We start from the raw sequence: 16,501 nt of genomic DNA on the forward strand, positions 1-16,501 counted from the left end.
GTACTCCTCAGAACTCAAGCACAACGCCTATAAAATGCAGAAAATTTGACAATAAGAGAGTGGTATCCCAGGAAATGTTTATCGTTATTAATCATTCCTTTTATCAATAATCCTAATCTTTATAATGAAGAAGTCATTCTGTAAAGCCCGCCTTTCATCGTAGTGAGAACGCATTGATCATAATTATCACTATCATCAATAATTTTTACCATTAAATACCAGTAAATAGCTAGCATGCCATCTGCAAACGGAACAAGAACATTTTATTTCAATATACCGCTCAAAATTCTGACAGTTGGAAGATGCAAAACTCTAGCTGTGGAAATTTTAGCATTAGCCTGCGTCAGCGGTCTCCAATCTTTGTCAGGTACACCCGTAACAAGCAGGTACGCCGACTTACAAAAAATATTGGGGGGGCCCAAACCGGGATCTTGCCCCGGGAAATTTTATAAGTAGTGAGTTTTAAGATATTTAAGCATTTCGGAAGTGTCATATGATCAACATTAGAACCCTGATAGCTCGAATATCAATATCTGGACACTCCGGGGAAAATCAACAAGCCTGACACATTTTTTCCTCACACCTATAACGAATTTTTGAGGGGGCTCAGGCCCCCTCAGGCCCCATGGAGTCGGCGCCTCTGGTAACAAGTAACAAGGGATACGGATTGGAGACTAACGGGTGATTGGGGTGAATGACGGAAGAGTATCTGCACACCTCTGCTTGAGTTACGCAGTGGAGTTGAGCTGCTACAAATTTACATGTGGTCACGTAAATCGAAGTCGACAAATGCACTCTTAGTATAGCATTGGGCTTATCTAAGGTGGCTACTGGCATAGAACCAAAATGATTTGCCGTAAATATACATACACCACTCTGCATGCATGTTTATCCTAGCATTTCAATAAATGTTATGACCACTAGAAAGAGAGATTTATTTTTCTGATATGTAGGTAATAATTGCTGCCTCTTCTTAGATATGCCTACACAGGATGCCCGGTGGTGATCGTGGATGCTATGGTTAATTGGACAGCCCAGAATGAGTTCAGCTTCGAGTTCTTCAAAGAACTGTACGAGGAGAGTTCGGAGTACTCAAGTTTTCAGATGAACTGCCAATTTTTCCCGTACGAGACTGAGTTCCAGTCACTGCAGGAGGTGTTTAACATGAGCGAGGACCGAGCTCGTATGAAACAAGGAACAAAGCCATGGTACATTGGATGGTAAGGCAGCTGAGTCGAATGGGTCAAAACTGTCGATTGTACCTTTGCACTTTTTTTTCAAATTTGGTTTACATGAAAATGTATACTTTTTATTCCCAATTATCAATTTGTATATAACTTTTATTAATTATTACTCAATTACCGCGCAAATTAGCTTAAAATAAGAAAGGAATGAGAAGGCATTGTATTAAGGGGAACGGCAAGATGCCAAGAGTTTGGCTTACATCTATGTAAAGATGCACATTTTGACTGGTTAACTCACGATTCAAACTTCTCTTGCTAAGAGCTTGACACTGCTTATGGATTAATCTACGGAAAATCCTAGAAATTCCTTCCTCATAGGAATTTTTTTCTTTTCTGTGGAAACAGCAAGTAATATTTTCGCTAGTAGTAGGGCCCGCCCGCCTCTGTGACGGTGCGGGATTCCTCATCCCTTCCATCCATTTCCACTCCTTGGAGGCGTCGTCGGGCTCCCATCCTTTCTCCTTCCATGTCCTCCCCCTTCCGTGGTGAAAAGCGAGAGCTTACAGACCCTACCCCGGGAGTGTAACCCCGCGGGCCCGCCCTGAAGTATCCTTCCACGTGCTTACGAATGACTTAGATGTGTCAGTCTAGTGAGGTTGAAAAATTACTGCCTTCATAACCTGAATATCTGGCGATGACCGTCGATTTTAAGTGAATTTTGGTCCATATTTTGTTGTTAAGTGAAGATCACTTCATCAGCAGAACTCCACCCATCAGGCGTTAAAACGTGATCACATCGCTGTGTCTCACTCGGAACAATCCCAATGCCTATCTTTACGCCTCTTCTTCATTCACTCCGACAGAAATTTCCAGTATAGATTTACCCAAAGTTTTATAAGGGCACAGCTTACGTGAGCTGCGGATTCTTATCCTAAATAGAACATAGAATTATTAATTTGTTATTCCAATTATGATCCATGATTGCAATTACGAGTTATTGTGCCTTACTAGCTGAAATAGTTTTGTGGATGAATAGAAAATTTCTCTCTTCCTTACCACTATTCCAACATTTTTTTCAATTACGGGGCTAACTGTGAACGAAGTGCCGAATGCCTGAATTTTCATAGAATGCATTCCTCCGCCCGCATGACAGTTTTCAAATACTTAACATCGATCCCTCATTGATTGAATGAATTTATTTTTCCAGTGTTAACAAAATCAACCACTAATAGCTACTTCATAAACCCATTGAGTGACGTGTTCAACTGAAAAACTAACTAAAAAGTCCAAAATTAACCTTAACTCACTCATTCACTCAGCGGTTTAACCAGAATGCTCACACTCAGACTACATTCCAACATTGACACTTCCTTACTCTGGGCCAACTTCGAAGGATCTCCGTAGGATTCAGCCAAGATTTGAACCTGAGACCCTTTGGCCGGCAGCCATGCTCCACTCTCAACGATACCACTTTCCACCACCCAATCATCTGGCATTTATGAGCGCTGACGAAATCAATAACTTCGATTAGATCCCATTTCTCAATCGTTAATGAGTTCATGAAAATTCTTAGGCGTGTACACTCCATGCTGTTCAGATTATCAGTGATGGATGATGGACTCGTGAGAGGAACTTCATTTCCTCTCTTACTCAACCGAAACCAGCGAACGTTCGACAATCGGCTGAAAATATTACCTGACTAACTATTACTAACAATAAAATACACCTTCAAATTATTGCCCTGCCCATTAAGATGATAATGGGAGCTACTCTTCCTACGTGATATTCTCGTGCAAAATGAAGTAACCACTTTGCGCATGATTTTGTTCCGCAACCGCTACTAGAGAAAAGACTTCCGCCGGCGCAAAAAAAAACGGGGAAATAACCCAAATCCTTCTTTAACGTTAATTTTTGCTTCATGATTAACTATATGTTAAATTATAATTTAATATTCTTTCAAATGTACAAATATTACATTTGAGACACAGTAAAATATTATCTGGGTTTGGTTCTAAACATTCTGAAAATTTCAAGGTGATGGCGTATTTTATTCGTGAGATACCTTATTTTCTTTGGAATCAAAACAAAAAAGCATATATCAACATTATTAACAGCTTAATGGTGCGCTAATGCAAACTCTTGAACCGTCACCGACACTTTTAATTTCGTTAATGCTTGTTGAATTAAAACTTTTGGGCTATGTCGCCGCGTCAGATTTTGGGTGGCCCCAACGTTTCCCGACCGATGCTGGTCGCTTTCTCAAGGGAATCTGAAGAGGTGGGATTTAAAATTGGTATATATAGGTATACGTGTCAGGTGGTGGGGGGAGGGGAGTGAGAGGTTGGAGGAGTAGGTTGTCGATTATTTTTGCCGATTACGGGTTGCCAAGTACGGCTGATTTTAAGGCCAGTGTCTCTGTTGAAGTTGTTTTTCTCCTCTTTAGATATTTCTATTGCTTCTCTTACGAGTCTCTGTTTAAAGCCTTTCACTCTCGCAACAATTTTTGCTTCCTTAAGGTCGATTGTGTGGCCCAGCGCTGCGTGTTCGGCTACCGCGGACTTCGTTGACTGCCCCAGTCGAATTGCTCTCTCGTGCTCCTCTAGACGTGTTTTAACCGATCTGCCTGTTTCGCCGATGTAGTTCTTCCCACAGGTCTGGCAAGGAATTCGGTACACCCCTTCGACTTGTAGTGGAGTTCTATCCTTGACGGTTTTCAGTAGATGTTTTATGTTTTATCTACTGAAAACCGTCAAGGATAGAACTCCACTACAAGTCGAAGGGGTGTACCGAATTCCTTGCCAGACCTGTGGGAAGAACTACATCGGCGAAACAGGCAGATCGGTTAAAACACGTCTAGAGGAGCACGAGAGAGCAATTCGACTGGGGCAGTCAACGAAGTCCGCGGTAGCCGAACACGCAGCGCTGGGCCACACAATCGACCTTAAGGAAGCAAAAATTGTTGCGAGAGTGAAAGGCTTTAAACAGAGACTCGTAAGAGAAGCAATAGAAATATCTAAAGAGGAGAAAAACAACTTCAACAGAGACACTGGCCTTAAAATCAGCCGTACTTGGCAACCCGTAATCGGCAAAAATAATCGACAACCTACTCCTCCAACCTCTCACTCCCCTCCCCCCACCACCTGACACGTATACCTATATATACCAATTTTAAATCCCACCTCTTCAGATTCCCTTGAGAAAGCGACCAGCATCGGTCGGGAAACGTTGGGGCCACCCAAAATCTGACGCGGCGACATAGCCCAAAAGTTTTAATTCAACATGACGAGCACCCGCGAAAGTTTTAACGAAGAATTTCGTTAATGCTGTTGGGAGAGGTTTGTGCCCAAGGAAAATAATAGGATTACTGAAATTTATTATTAAAAATAGACTGAAGAAATCAAGAATGATTTTGAAGTGGAGGCCATGAAGTGGAGGCCATTTCAATTGAACAGCGGTCAAAATAAAAAGACGCATGACCCTAAATAAAGGCAAAATTTTGTAATCGCATAACACCATCTTTCCAAACTATCTCCACAAAGTAAGAAGGAATCCATTACGAAATATTAAAACAGTGCGAATAGACCTTTCAATTGGCAATTGGAAATGAAAGCAACCTAGCTTAGTTGATAACCTGCCAACATCTTCACATCCAAACCGATATATACGTTCCAACTGCCGTTTAAATGGGTGATGATCGTAAACTTACTGTTCTTACATAAATTTACTAAAGTATTCATCCAGTCTGTTGAATCACCGCATATTTTACTTTATAGGGCTCATAAATCTATCCCACTGAAGAGAAATCAAGATCAGTGAGTTTTTGGTATGGGAAAAGTAGTGCCTTATTCCGTATTCCGCAACATTCAGTACGTTTCCCATAGTTCTGCCCTGCTATAATTTGATCTTACTATAATAAAATACAACTAAAAGTTACACGTTCAGCTCTACCTGCGCACGAAGCACAGTAGTAGGCAGTAATATAGTTTCCGGATGCGTCGACAGAATCGGAGATTTTGTGCCACTCACAATCCTTAGGTGTTAGTAAAAAAAACATTGGGGTTGAATTTCACTCCGTTAAAAATTTATAAACGTATATTTGTGCTCGCATCTGCATAAAACATTAGTTTTTCTACAATTTTTTAAATTGTAGACTATTAATTACATGAATAACATAACCGGGCTATAAATGCACGAAACAAAAAGATAGCTATTTCGAGCGTATCCATTACATTATGCTGGTTGAGAGTTACTAGCGTAGGAATGCTAGTACAATACAATCTCTGTAATCTGGCCTTGCGGTAATCCGACACTTCCACTAATCCGGCGTGCAGGGCTGAAGACCTCCCTTCGGCTAATATTATTTCGTCGGTTTTAAATAAAATATTTATCAGTGCATAGAAAGTATTTGTTTTTTTCAATGCCGGTGTTCGTCAGTACATAATTTGCATGAAGTTTTCCGTACGAGACCCAATTAATCGGGAAAAAAGGTTTTTTTGCTGAGTCACAGTGGTGATACGGTTTTATTCGGCCTTTATCGACCATAATCGTCATTACTAATTTGGTTATCTACCATGACTCATATCTTAATCATCATGAGTTGGCGTCACTATACGTATTCAGTTGCAAATTTATACCTTAAAAAGCTTTTTATTCATCGTGCTTGATTCCTTTACGTGCCCAATAATCCGTTGTTTTCGATAATCCGGCTGTAACACGGCTGCATATGAGTCGGATGACCGAAATCGCACTGTAGTGGGGCCCAATTGAGTCCTTTTCATTCTTGGCAGGAGCAACTGCGACGAGGTGGTCGCCCGAGTTCTTCGTCGCCACTACAGCCGGCCCTACTTCCTCCCCGCCACGGCTGAGAGCAAGAGAACCGACTGGGTGTTCATGGGCAGCCCTGGCTATGGCGCACATATGCACGTGAGTACAAGACCCAGTGTTTCATTGTGACGGCCACGAGATCATACCTACTTTTTTACACCATGAAAATACTGGTTGGATACAGGAAGACCCTTTACTGTTTTTAGGACACCTCGGACTATTCAGTTGAGAAACTTTACGGAGTCACCCCCAAGTGAACTAGGCTTCGGAATACGTCCGAAGATCTAAATGCCAATTAAAATTCGAGGGAAATTATCTCTGATACAGGATTTTTCGATTGTCTAAGGCAAGCATCGAAGGGGAAGAGATCAGGTTTTAAGCTCACAGCCCTCCGCGGTTTTTTCCTCCCCGTGGACGATTGCCATAGACAACGGAAATGAAATTTGCCCAAGCCCATTTCTCCAAAACTCTTCCTGAGGTACGTGGACGATAGTTTCGACATCTGACTACACGGAAAGAAGGACCCAGACGAATTTCTGAAAAAAATGAATAATTATGATGATTCCATCAAGTTTGCGATGGAAATTGAAAAAAAAAGCCCAATGCTTAATATCGGCCGGATAGCCCGATCCGGCAAAGCCCGGAAGATCTTCGTTCAATTAACAGCTCATCTTTATTGTTCGTAGCACTCGGAAATTTAATACTCACTCCCTGAGAGACTCAACCCGAAGTTTAGTGTGGATGGGTAGATCTCACCTCGGCATATTCAACGCATTCTGGGCAAGGGGCGCAGTCCCTTTCCCTAGGAAATTGCGCAATTTGAGGATTTTTTATTTGAGACGTCCGAAGGCGTCGATCGAGATTTTAAAAAGGCTAAAACATCATGGCATATCCCCCCGTAAATTCATTACCTTGTCTATTTTGCGGAGCGGACTTTGTGAGGCTATAATCCTCAGAGTGCGAAACATTGTTTCGCACTTTGTGGATCCATTGTTTCGTCACATTTTCAGTTTAGACTGCGTTGTTTAGGAAGCTACTCCGACAGACTGTAGACCACTCAAATATCGTACTATTTTGAGCGTTACTACCTTATTACTTCATACTAGGAGTGATAGTTTTTGTATTTATTCATTGAAGCTTTCGCGGCAAATGATAGTAAAAATTGACATACGGGTGTATGGCGCGTGATGCACCAGGAGATTTGATTCCAGATCCCGTGACCCACTGCTGGCCACTCATTCATGGGAAATTAAAATACTTAGATGTTTGCTTTTATTCATTGCATGTGGGAGAGATTCAAGGAATTTTCAGATTTATATACCTCATAAACATCATCAAACCCATCCCGACTACACGAACCTAATTACTGATTGATTCATTATACGTACAGGCATTCAAAGATACGAGCCATAGGTTACTTTGATGAAAATGCCTTGATGGGGAAAGGAAAGAATGATGTTGGACAAATAGTCGTGTAATGAAAGTGACCTTTATAAGGACTGGAACGAAGAGGTGGAGAAATTTTGCGTAGGACTGCGTCCTACGCGTTGCATGAAGTAAAACCCATGTCTATTGAAATTCTGTATGTGTTTCCTCATCTCATGGTGTAATGGATGAGACAGGCTTTGAAATTCCTCACCTTATTGATGGCATCAATTTCATTTCTATCTCCTGGTCCATCACGCGGCATACACCCGAATGCCAATTCTTTCAACAGTTTTAGTTTTTGTATGAGTCTCTCAAAGTTAACTACGCTCAACTCCCAATCCAAAGGTCGTAGGTTTAAATGTTGGAGCCTTCAGCAAATAATTTTCGAATTTTATAAAAGAATACAAGATTTTTTCTGGGAATTTTGGGAGGCGACAAGCAGCCCTAATGTACTCGACTTCACTGGTGAGAGTTATCAGTTTCACTGATGGCGAAGATTCAGAGGTTCGGACCGGTATCAATTGCCGTAGCTTCGGGCGACAGTGAAGTTCACGAAATTGGTGCTGCGATGCGGAAGGCAACGGGAAACCACCACATTAGTTTTCCTAGATGATGCAGCCTAGTGTTCAACCTCACGCGATGGCATCGTTCCCGGTAAAATATTCCGGAGGCAAAATAGGGCCCCAATCGAGTCTCTAGTTGGGGACTACTGGTAAGGGTACACCAGTGAAAGGGGTCAAAGTTAACTGAAACTCGACTACCAGCTACTACTACTAGCTAAAACTACCAGCCGCACATTATCTGGAGAGGGCGATCTGGGGAAGATCGAGATAGGAATACAGGAAAACAACCTATGAGATATCCTTGGATCTCTGCGTATGAACTTATTGAGTAATGATTAATTTTCACTTTTTCAGTCTTTGCCATGCGAAATCATCATTTGGTGAGAATATTTACTTCCATTATACCATTTACACCTGTGATTCACAACCTCTTGATTATTAGAATTAGGTACTGAATTCATTTCTGCGTCAATTCACACCTATACCATGAGAGTGAAGATTGCTTGAAAGAGCGCATAAGTCATCGGTTGAGAGCCCGGGGTGGGCCCTTTGAGGTTACAACCATGAGCGCCGGGACCAAGTTCTGAAGACTTATGCGCTCGGTCACCTCAGGAGGGGGTTGGCAAGGAGGAAAAAAGGGAAAGGAGGCGCCGCCGCGATGTGAGCCCGACAACCAGAGTAGGGACAGAGAAGGGAGTGTGTGGGATGGAAGAATCCCAAGCCGTATTTAAGGCATGGGCTACCACAAATGTGTACCACCGTTTTAATTTTCCTACAGAAATATAAGATTATTCTATGAGGAAGAATAATCAAACGAATTTTCCGTGGAGAAGTGGATAAGTCACATTGGAAAGAACGGCATCATGAAGCTTGGTACGTCACATTATCCACTGAGAATGGTAATTAATTGAAGAATTTCACTAATTATGGCCGATCATTAGATTCAAAGAGAAATCTAAATACAAGGTTATGTCAATAACTTATTTCATCCTATCATTTCACAGATTACCCTGGTTTTAGATGTTTAAAGGCTCGATTTATAAGTAACTTTGACGAAAATGCCTTGATAGGGAAAGGAAATAATAATGGCGGATAAATAAGCGCCGAATAACAGTGCCCTTTGTAATATAATCCAACTGCCCACAATTTCATGCCCGAAGCGACAAATACGATTGTAAAGACAAGCGATTGTAAATCTACTCTTCATATAGTCCAGGGGCCTGATTCTGGTTCTTTCTGGCTATAGCCCACGCGATTTGTCGAAAAGATTGGCGAACGGTGACTGATTTCGTATTCTCATTTTCATTCGCTAGCTATTTCTCCAGAAAAGCATTGCTTCGTCCATCTGGTGACGAAAAAGTTACGCTCGCTCTGTCTGGCGAGCATATAGCGAGTATAAACATTCGCTAAGTGCGAATTCCGCTAACGACGACGATGAAATCGCTCTAGTGACTTGGCGAAAGAATTGATGAGAGAACGACTCGTGATTTAATTACAGCTATACACCATTACTTTTTTATATTTTTGATCCCAATTAGTTTAATTGTTTTTCAAATGCTTAGCATACAACCTGTGTGTTGTTTTACTCGTCTTGTCGTTCTACGTAATTCAGTGGATGGGATTAAAAGTGGGTTTGCATTTAAATGAACCGCGAAGCTTTTTTCTGGCAAACGTATTGGGTTATTGTCGGAGTGCTGTTATTCTGAGCATATATATGTGTTAGATTGCCTGAAAAAACTTGTTGTTTCGTTTCTTATGCTCGTGAACGCTCCATCAGAAATAATAAGAAAGAGACTGACCGGAGTGTTCTCATATAAGAGCATACGGTATGGTAAATGAAGTAGTGGTGTAGTGGCTAACAATCTCAAGGTTATAAAGTCGATTCCTGCCGTAGTCACTTTTTTCTCTCCACATGAAGAAAAAGGTTCGAATACTATGCTTTTCATCTTCAGAGGCAAGTCACTTGTAGTTGTCAAATATTTTCTACGTACCTACAGGAAAATCTCTCATCAGTTGTTCAGCTCTTATAAACACTCACTGAATTTCACTATTAGGCTTTACATTTATGTCCGGCAGAGCTCTAGGCAGCATAGGATGTGTAATACGCTGTTATGTCGCCTTTAGTGTTCATCCAACATCAGCAAATTATGTTAATATGAGAATATTTGGCTGCATTCCTTGCCTATTCTTCGCTCAAATCTTATTCCTGCCTTACACAAGTTCCTTTGCATACGATAAGCTGCTTGTCATTTTCTTCCGTAATAAAACCATAAGATCAAAGAGAACGGTTTTATGTTTAACTACGGAACGCGACAAATGAATAAGCAATATTGTACAACAATACGTTATGTAGTAATGTGATAGTCTCAAGCAATGAACAAAACATGGCATAATATATTTAAGAAATATGATTTGAAATAACGAACGTGCTTCGCGCTCTTCAATTGTTTCGGACTGCAGAGGCAGTGTGTTGATCGCTGAAATTATCTTGTACCCATTGACTTGATCTTTGATTGATTGATCTTGTACCCATAGGTAATTTGTCATTTCTTACGTCACAGTATTTCGCCAAGAAACGAAGTTACCCGGACTGAAGCGATAGGCGGGGCGAAAAGAACGAGAATAATAGCGGAGAAAATTTTCGCTTCGCTTTGAGTTGCCGTGGCGAAGCGAAGACCTGGGCGAAAGGAGAACGAAAATCACCGCCCAGAAAAAGACCTTCACACCTATTTTAATTATTTTGCAAATCAAACGATTCTCCAACATTCTTTTTTTTTCATCATAAAATTTCAAATCAACCGACAGCCAGTACAAATACCTTCTTTCTGCGGATAATTACTTCTTCAATGCAATGAAACTATGAGATATAAAAAGGACGTAAATTAATGACAAAATATCACATATAAAATGAAACTAGTTTTACGAAGGGCGCTGCATTGGTAGTAGCTGCTAATTTATTCTTGGTATGCAAGAAGTTGTCCTTTGTTTCATATATCGATTGCAAAGTCGATCACAATTTATCTAAAATGAGGCATACGGCTAACTTGTACTAACTATGAAATTATTTCCCAGTAATTATACAGTTCATAAACCGCTGAATGGTGAAAATAAATAAACTTTGGCAAGAAATAAAAGTGTAATAGCATATATTTCTTGAGTTTTCAATTTTTTCAAAACAATGGATGAAAATCCTTTTGAGTCTCCGTACGAATACATCTCCCAATAAGAATTTTCGTCGCATTACGAAAACGTGCAAATTAATTCAATCCCATAAGGCAAGTATTACGTTGCTTACCGTCTCTATTAGTGAGCGGAGAAAAATCATGGTCTCCAGTTGTGCCAGAGCGTAGAAACCCATTTCGCTGCTTGAGTTTTAGATGGAATCTTTAAGGAGGCGATCGAATGCGGATATTTTCCTTCCTCTGCAATTACTCGCTCCTGCCGCACTCGTTCTACGTGAGTTTGAGAATGACGGGTTCCACACGAGGTAAAATATATATGCCTAAAACTTCTATTTAAAGAATATAAGTATCATGTATATAAAAATCTAATTGAAGTTACGGATCAGAGGAAAGAAGAATAAAAGATAAAAAAATGAGTAGCCGCTGTTACAGAAATACAATTTCCACGGTGATTTTAATCCGGATTGCCAGCTAACCCGTGTCAACCGGGTCACAACCCTGACCGTGGTTGTCGCTGACTCTTGTTTCCACTCCAAAACGCGACAATGTTCGGACTAACTAATGTCAGAAGAGCGAACTGAGAACAAAAGCGAATTCCCTTCACCACTCAGCACTCATTCACAAAAATAGAGGCCACAAGGTTTCAACCGCGTTATGCGATACTTATTCTTCAGAGAATCCATTGAATCGCAAGATGCTCATGCCTCTGTACAGAATCGCGTAAATTTCACGATAAAAATGAAACAATCGTGACGGTCTTTGATTCCGATACCAAAAATGGATCCGAAATAAAAGCGTTCACATTAATTTCTTAGTTCACCCGAGTTAATTTCTAGACAAAATTTTACAGCCTAACTTCGCCATTTAAAATGGCAGATATGTATCTACTTTGTAATACATCACTGCAATTCTTTTAAATTCACATTTTCGTTGCTTGCTTAGATAAAAGCTTGTAAACAAACTCACTTTAAGTAGAAGAAATTTTCTTATGAAAAAACATAATTAGCGTCTTTGCGTTATCCTGTAGACTATATAACACGTTCGGCTTTTGAGTCGTGTGGACAGCGGCTGCTCCAGGCGTATGATTGAATGAGAAAGAGTAAGGTACTTAATTAACATGTAATACAAACCAAATGGGGACAAAATATCTTTTACCAATTGGAAAACAATGATTTTCATCATTATAGTTTGATGATTTAAGGCCACCACTAATACAGGCTGTTTAAATTCCTAAAAATATCACGCAAATCATAATAAGTTTGTCGAAAATAAAAGTGTTTCAGATAGCAATACGTGGACTGAACACTTTATCAACCAGTAATACCTAGAGTAATGCTATATATAATTTCTACATGTCAAAATAATGTTGTAACAATAATTTTTCCTTTTCTACGATAAATTATAAGAGTGAAAAGTAAAAGATCCTTCAAAAGGATTCTTAAAACTACGCTTTAACTCGAAAGCAACAAGGTCAAACGCAATAAAAAATTCGCAATAATATTGCATTCGGGAAATAAAAGCGCGGGTGATTCAAACTCATTATAAACAGTTAACCTATGTTATCCATATTAATTCTATTCCACAGCCCCTAATAATTAATTTGCGGAATGGAAAAAACTATGTGTATTTTAACTTTTAGAACCCTCGAATTTGGAGCGGTATTTCGTTGAATGCAATATGTTCTAATAATACTCTCTTCCCACTGGCTCACTCAAAAGCGATCACTTACGACCGACCATGAAGATATCTACGTGCGAGTCAGTTTTCGAGTTGAGTAGGGCGAAATTGGGTGCCCTTTTATCCATCGGTAAGCCACTGTGACGACGTAAAATCCAGCGGCTTGAAAACAGGTTAACTCGCCCAGAATCCACCCCTCCGAGGAAAAGTTTCGCTCCACAAGTGGGAGCCATGACGTCACAGCGTCTCCCCGCCCCGAAGAGGCCCTTCGTGGAGACTTAGGAAAGAGGCGGGCACTGAACACTAAACAATGGAATGACGATCGGGATAAGCTAAAGCCAGAGCGGGACACAGCCGACGACCGCATGTTTGAAAACGAGCAAAATAGAACTGTTTGATAGAGCCATTTGAAATATCCGAACTTACGGATTGGGACTTAATGTCCTATATATGCCAACGCGTATAGAATGACTGATTGATTGATTCAACTATGAACGTAAAGCCTCGAATACTTAAGGTATAGCCTCGTAATGTTCTGGATATATTCCTTGTATCATGTAAAGACGAACTAAGAAAGAATTTTTGGAAGAAACAATTTTTGAGGTAGTTGTTGCCCCACTAATGTTGACATTTGGACTGCTGGAAGGAAAGCATTGAATCCCGTGCAGACCAATTACTTATGCTTTCTTACTTGCACTCAACGTTTTGGTCGAAAATTCGTATCATTGCGTGGAAACAGAAATAAAGTAATTCTTTAATTCTATTATTCCATACGCTTTGTTTCATTCTGATCACTGTATTTTTTAACGAGTATCATTTTTTTTATATCAGTCAGAGGGAATCAAAACAACCAGGCGTAAACATGCATTCAAAACATAGATGAAGACGAAAGTGCTTTTTGCTTAAACCCTTCTATAAACGGTAAACCTTAACTTTGATAATTGTAAAGACACTGAAATTCAACGGGTGCCTTTTGTTAGTATTTTATAACACAAATAACATGAAAATCCGAAGTACATGAGTTGAGGAAAAATTCCAAGTTGCATACTTTCCCATGCCACTGCTATTGTAATTATAGAGACATAATTTTGTCTTCACCACTCGTTGAAATTCAACAGGTACTTTTCGTTAGTCTCTTACATCAAGCAAGGTATCCAGACTAAATGACTGATTTATTCATTCACCAGCGTACACTCCAAACTGCAGAAGATAGGGAAATTAAGTTTTAGTATGTATTTCTCGTGTCACCATGTAAATATTTTATTAAGAATTATTTCCCCGTTGATTTTAATGCTTTTTATTGAGCCCAAAATTTGAGTTCGGTAAATTCCCCTTCTCTTTAGCTATTTTTAATTACCCTCACTCGAAATACTGGTTGGAGAGATAGATCATTCCACTCAAAAAGGAATGATTTATTCACATCTTTTTTTCAATTTATATATTTGCCAGGCTTTATTATGATTACTGCATTTTCAATTAAATATTGACCATTTTTCTTCGTAAAGAAATTAACTGCAGCAACCAGGAATAAAAGTGCATTCAAAACATATATATAAAGGCGAAACCTGAACCTATTATTGTCAGTAAACCCCAGCCTAAATAATTGCAAAGCCATTTATAATTCAACGAGTACCCTTCGCTAGTATTTTATAACACAAATAACAAAACAATTCGAAGTACGTGAGCCCAGAAAAAATTCCGAATTTGCTGTGATTTCTCATGCATTTCAAGGGAGCGGAATGCTTGGGGTCCTTCTCAAGGCGGGCGAATTCGAAAATCCTCTGCTTCTTTTGGGTGTGCGATCATTCCATTGTATTGAGCTCAGTGGAGTCCTCGGCCACGTGGACAGACAAAAGAGAATCGATGTGGCGGGTGTTATCGCGGCGGCCGCACGCCGCAACACCTGCGCCAGCCTCATTCCACGCTCGGATGCCTCGGGTGCGGCGTGGGAGGCGACGATAAGACGGAGCGAACCATTTCCACACACTCCCCATGCGTCCCTCACCGCAGGGCGGCCACCCTCAATTTCAATTGCCGGATGATTTAAAGGCTGATGGGACACAAAGGCCGATCGGCACTTGAGCCACATGGGTCGCTCGGAAATGCGTGAGCGATGGCTCGGGTGGTATTTCCTCCACAGCCTCCCTGATCGCAGTCATCGGGCACGTCAACTGCCGAGGTTTATTAGAATAAACCAAGTGGATTTCAAATTATCGTAGGCTTTCCCGGCGTATAGAATTGTGGAAGGTTACACGGGATTTCCACTGGGTCAGTTTCTCCAACTCCATCTCGGCCGACGTTTCGATGGGCGAGTTGTCCATCGTCTTCAGGGCATGTCGAGTCTTGAAAATCGTCCTCCTCATATATGGATGACGGCGGTATCAACCGGGGCAGGTGTTGTGCGATTGATGATTGATTACTAATCACACAACACCTGCCCCGGTTGATACCGCCGTCATCCATATATGAGGAGGACGATTTTCAAGACTCGACATGCCCTGAAGACGATGGACAACTCGCCCATCGAAACGTCGGCCGAGATGGAGTTGGAGAAACTGACCCAGTGGAAATCCTGTGTAACCTTCCACGATTTCAAATTAATTTTGCCTTTTTTAAATAAAATAATGTGGTGACAAATTATGGTGTCACTTAAGGAATTTGAACATTATAAAATAAGTAGGTAATAAAAATTAACACCACTTAAGAACTTTAAAGAATTAATGTTTACGATTGAGTATTGATGTTATTTTTAGCTAGCTACAGCCATTCTTTCACTGTAACTGGATATGTGATTTTGCATCATAATAAAACCAGTAAATTTCACATTTATTTTCCCTCTTATAGCCAATAATAATGAAGAAGGCAAATTATGAAATTTAACGTTAATTTTTAGGATTGACTACAGCTACTTTCTTAGCAAGTTCGCTCAGAAATATCCTCAGAACTAATGCCTCCTTTATTCCCGTTATTAAAAGCTAAACTGTCAAAGGCTGCTAAATAGTGAAGCCAGTCATTTGCATTTTATTTTGTCTCCATCCAATAAAATGAACGAAATTGATAAATGATGACGACACTTATGAAATGAAAACAGTGAAAGACTCCATAGTATATATTGCAGCCTCTCATAGTAATTAGTTTAACCTAATTTTGAAATTTCAACAGTACTAATGTCTCTTTATCCAGTTAATTGAAGCCTCGGTTATCAACTGCTGAGCCAGCTTTATATTCAACCAAGTAACTTACAATTTTATTTTGCCTTCCGCCAACAGCATCAACAAAGTTAGTGACAGATTATAATGCGATTCACGGAATTTGATGATTGAATTTTTACGACACCCAATTTCAATTTCCTTCAGTAAACTCACGCAGAAATTTGATTCAGGGATTAAGCGACCTCTCTTAGGCTCTGGTACTCACTCCACCTCACAATGTTCAAAATCAGTAATTTTACTTATTTTCTTTTTATATATGTGGCATCATTTTTACTGCAATGAACAGTAGACAGTTTTCCACATTTATGTCCAAGAGCACATAATACCCTACACTGCTACCGATGTTTCTAAGTTACTCATTCAGTGCTTCAACCAAAAGGTTGGTTTGGATGGGTGAGGGTAGAGATCCCCTCGAACTAAATCGAAGGTGT

At 40.2% G+C, this 16,501-nt stretch overlaps 1 protein-coding gene across 1 annotated transcript in view; it reads left to right on the plus strand.

Moving 5' to 3' along the window:
* Window positions 1–16,501, plus strand: part of LOC124171223 — a 54,672-nt gene that overhangs the window by 30,310 nt on the left and 7,861 nt on the right. Inside the window, exons 3-4 of the mRNA XM_046550365.1 lie at window positions 978–1,220; window positions 5,972–6,107. Of these exons, the coding sequence (XP_046406321.1) occupies window positions 978–1,220; window positions 5,972–6,107 (379 nt within the window). The remainder of the gene's footprint in view (window positions 1–977; window positions 1,221–5,971; window positions 6,108–16,501) is intronic.

This window comes from Ischnura elegans, chromosome X, assembly GCF_921293095.1.
Source record: "Ischnura elegans chromosome X, ioIscEleg1.1, whole genome shotgun sequence".
Classification (NCBI taxonomy): Eukaryota; Metazoa; Arthropoda; class Insecta; order Odonata; family Coenagrionidae; genus Ischnura; species Ischnura elegans.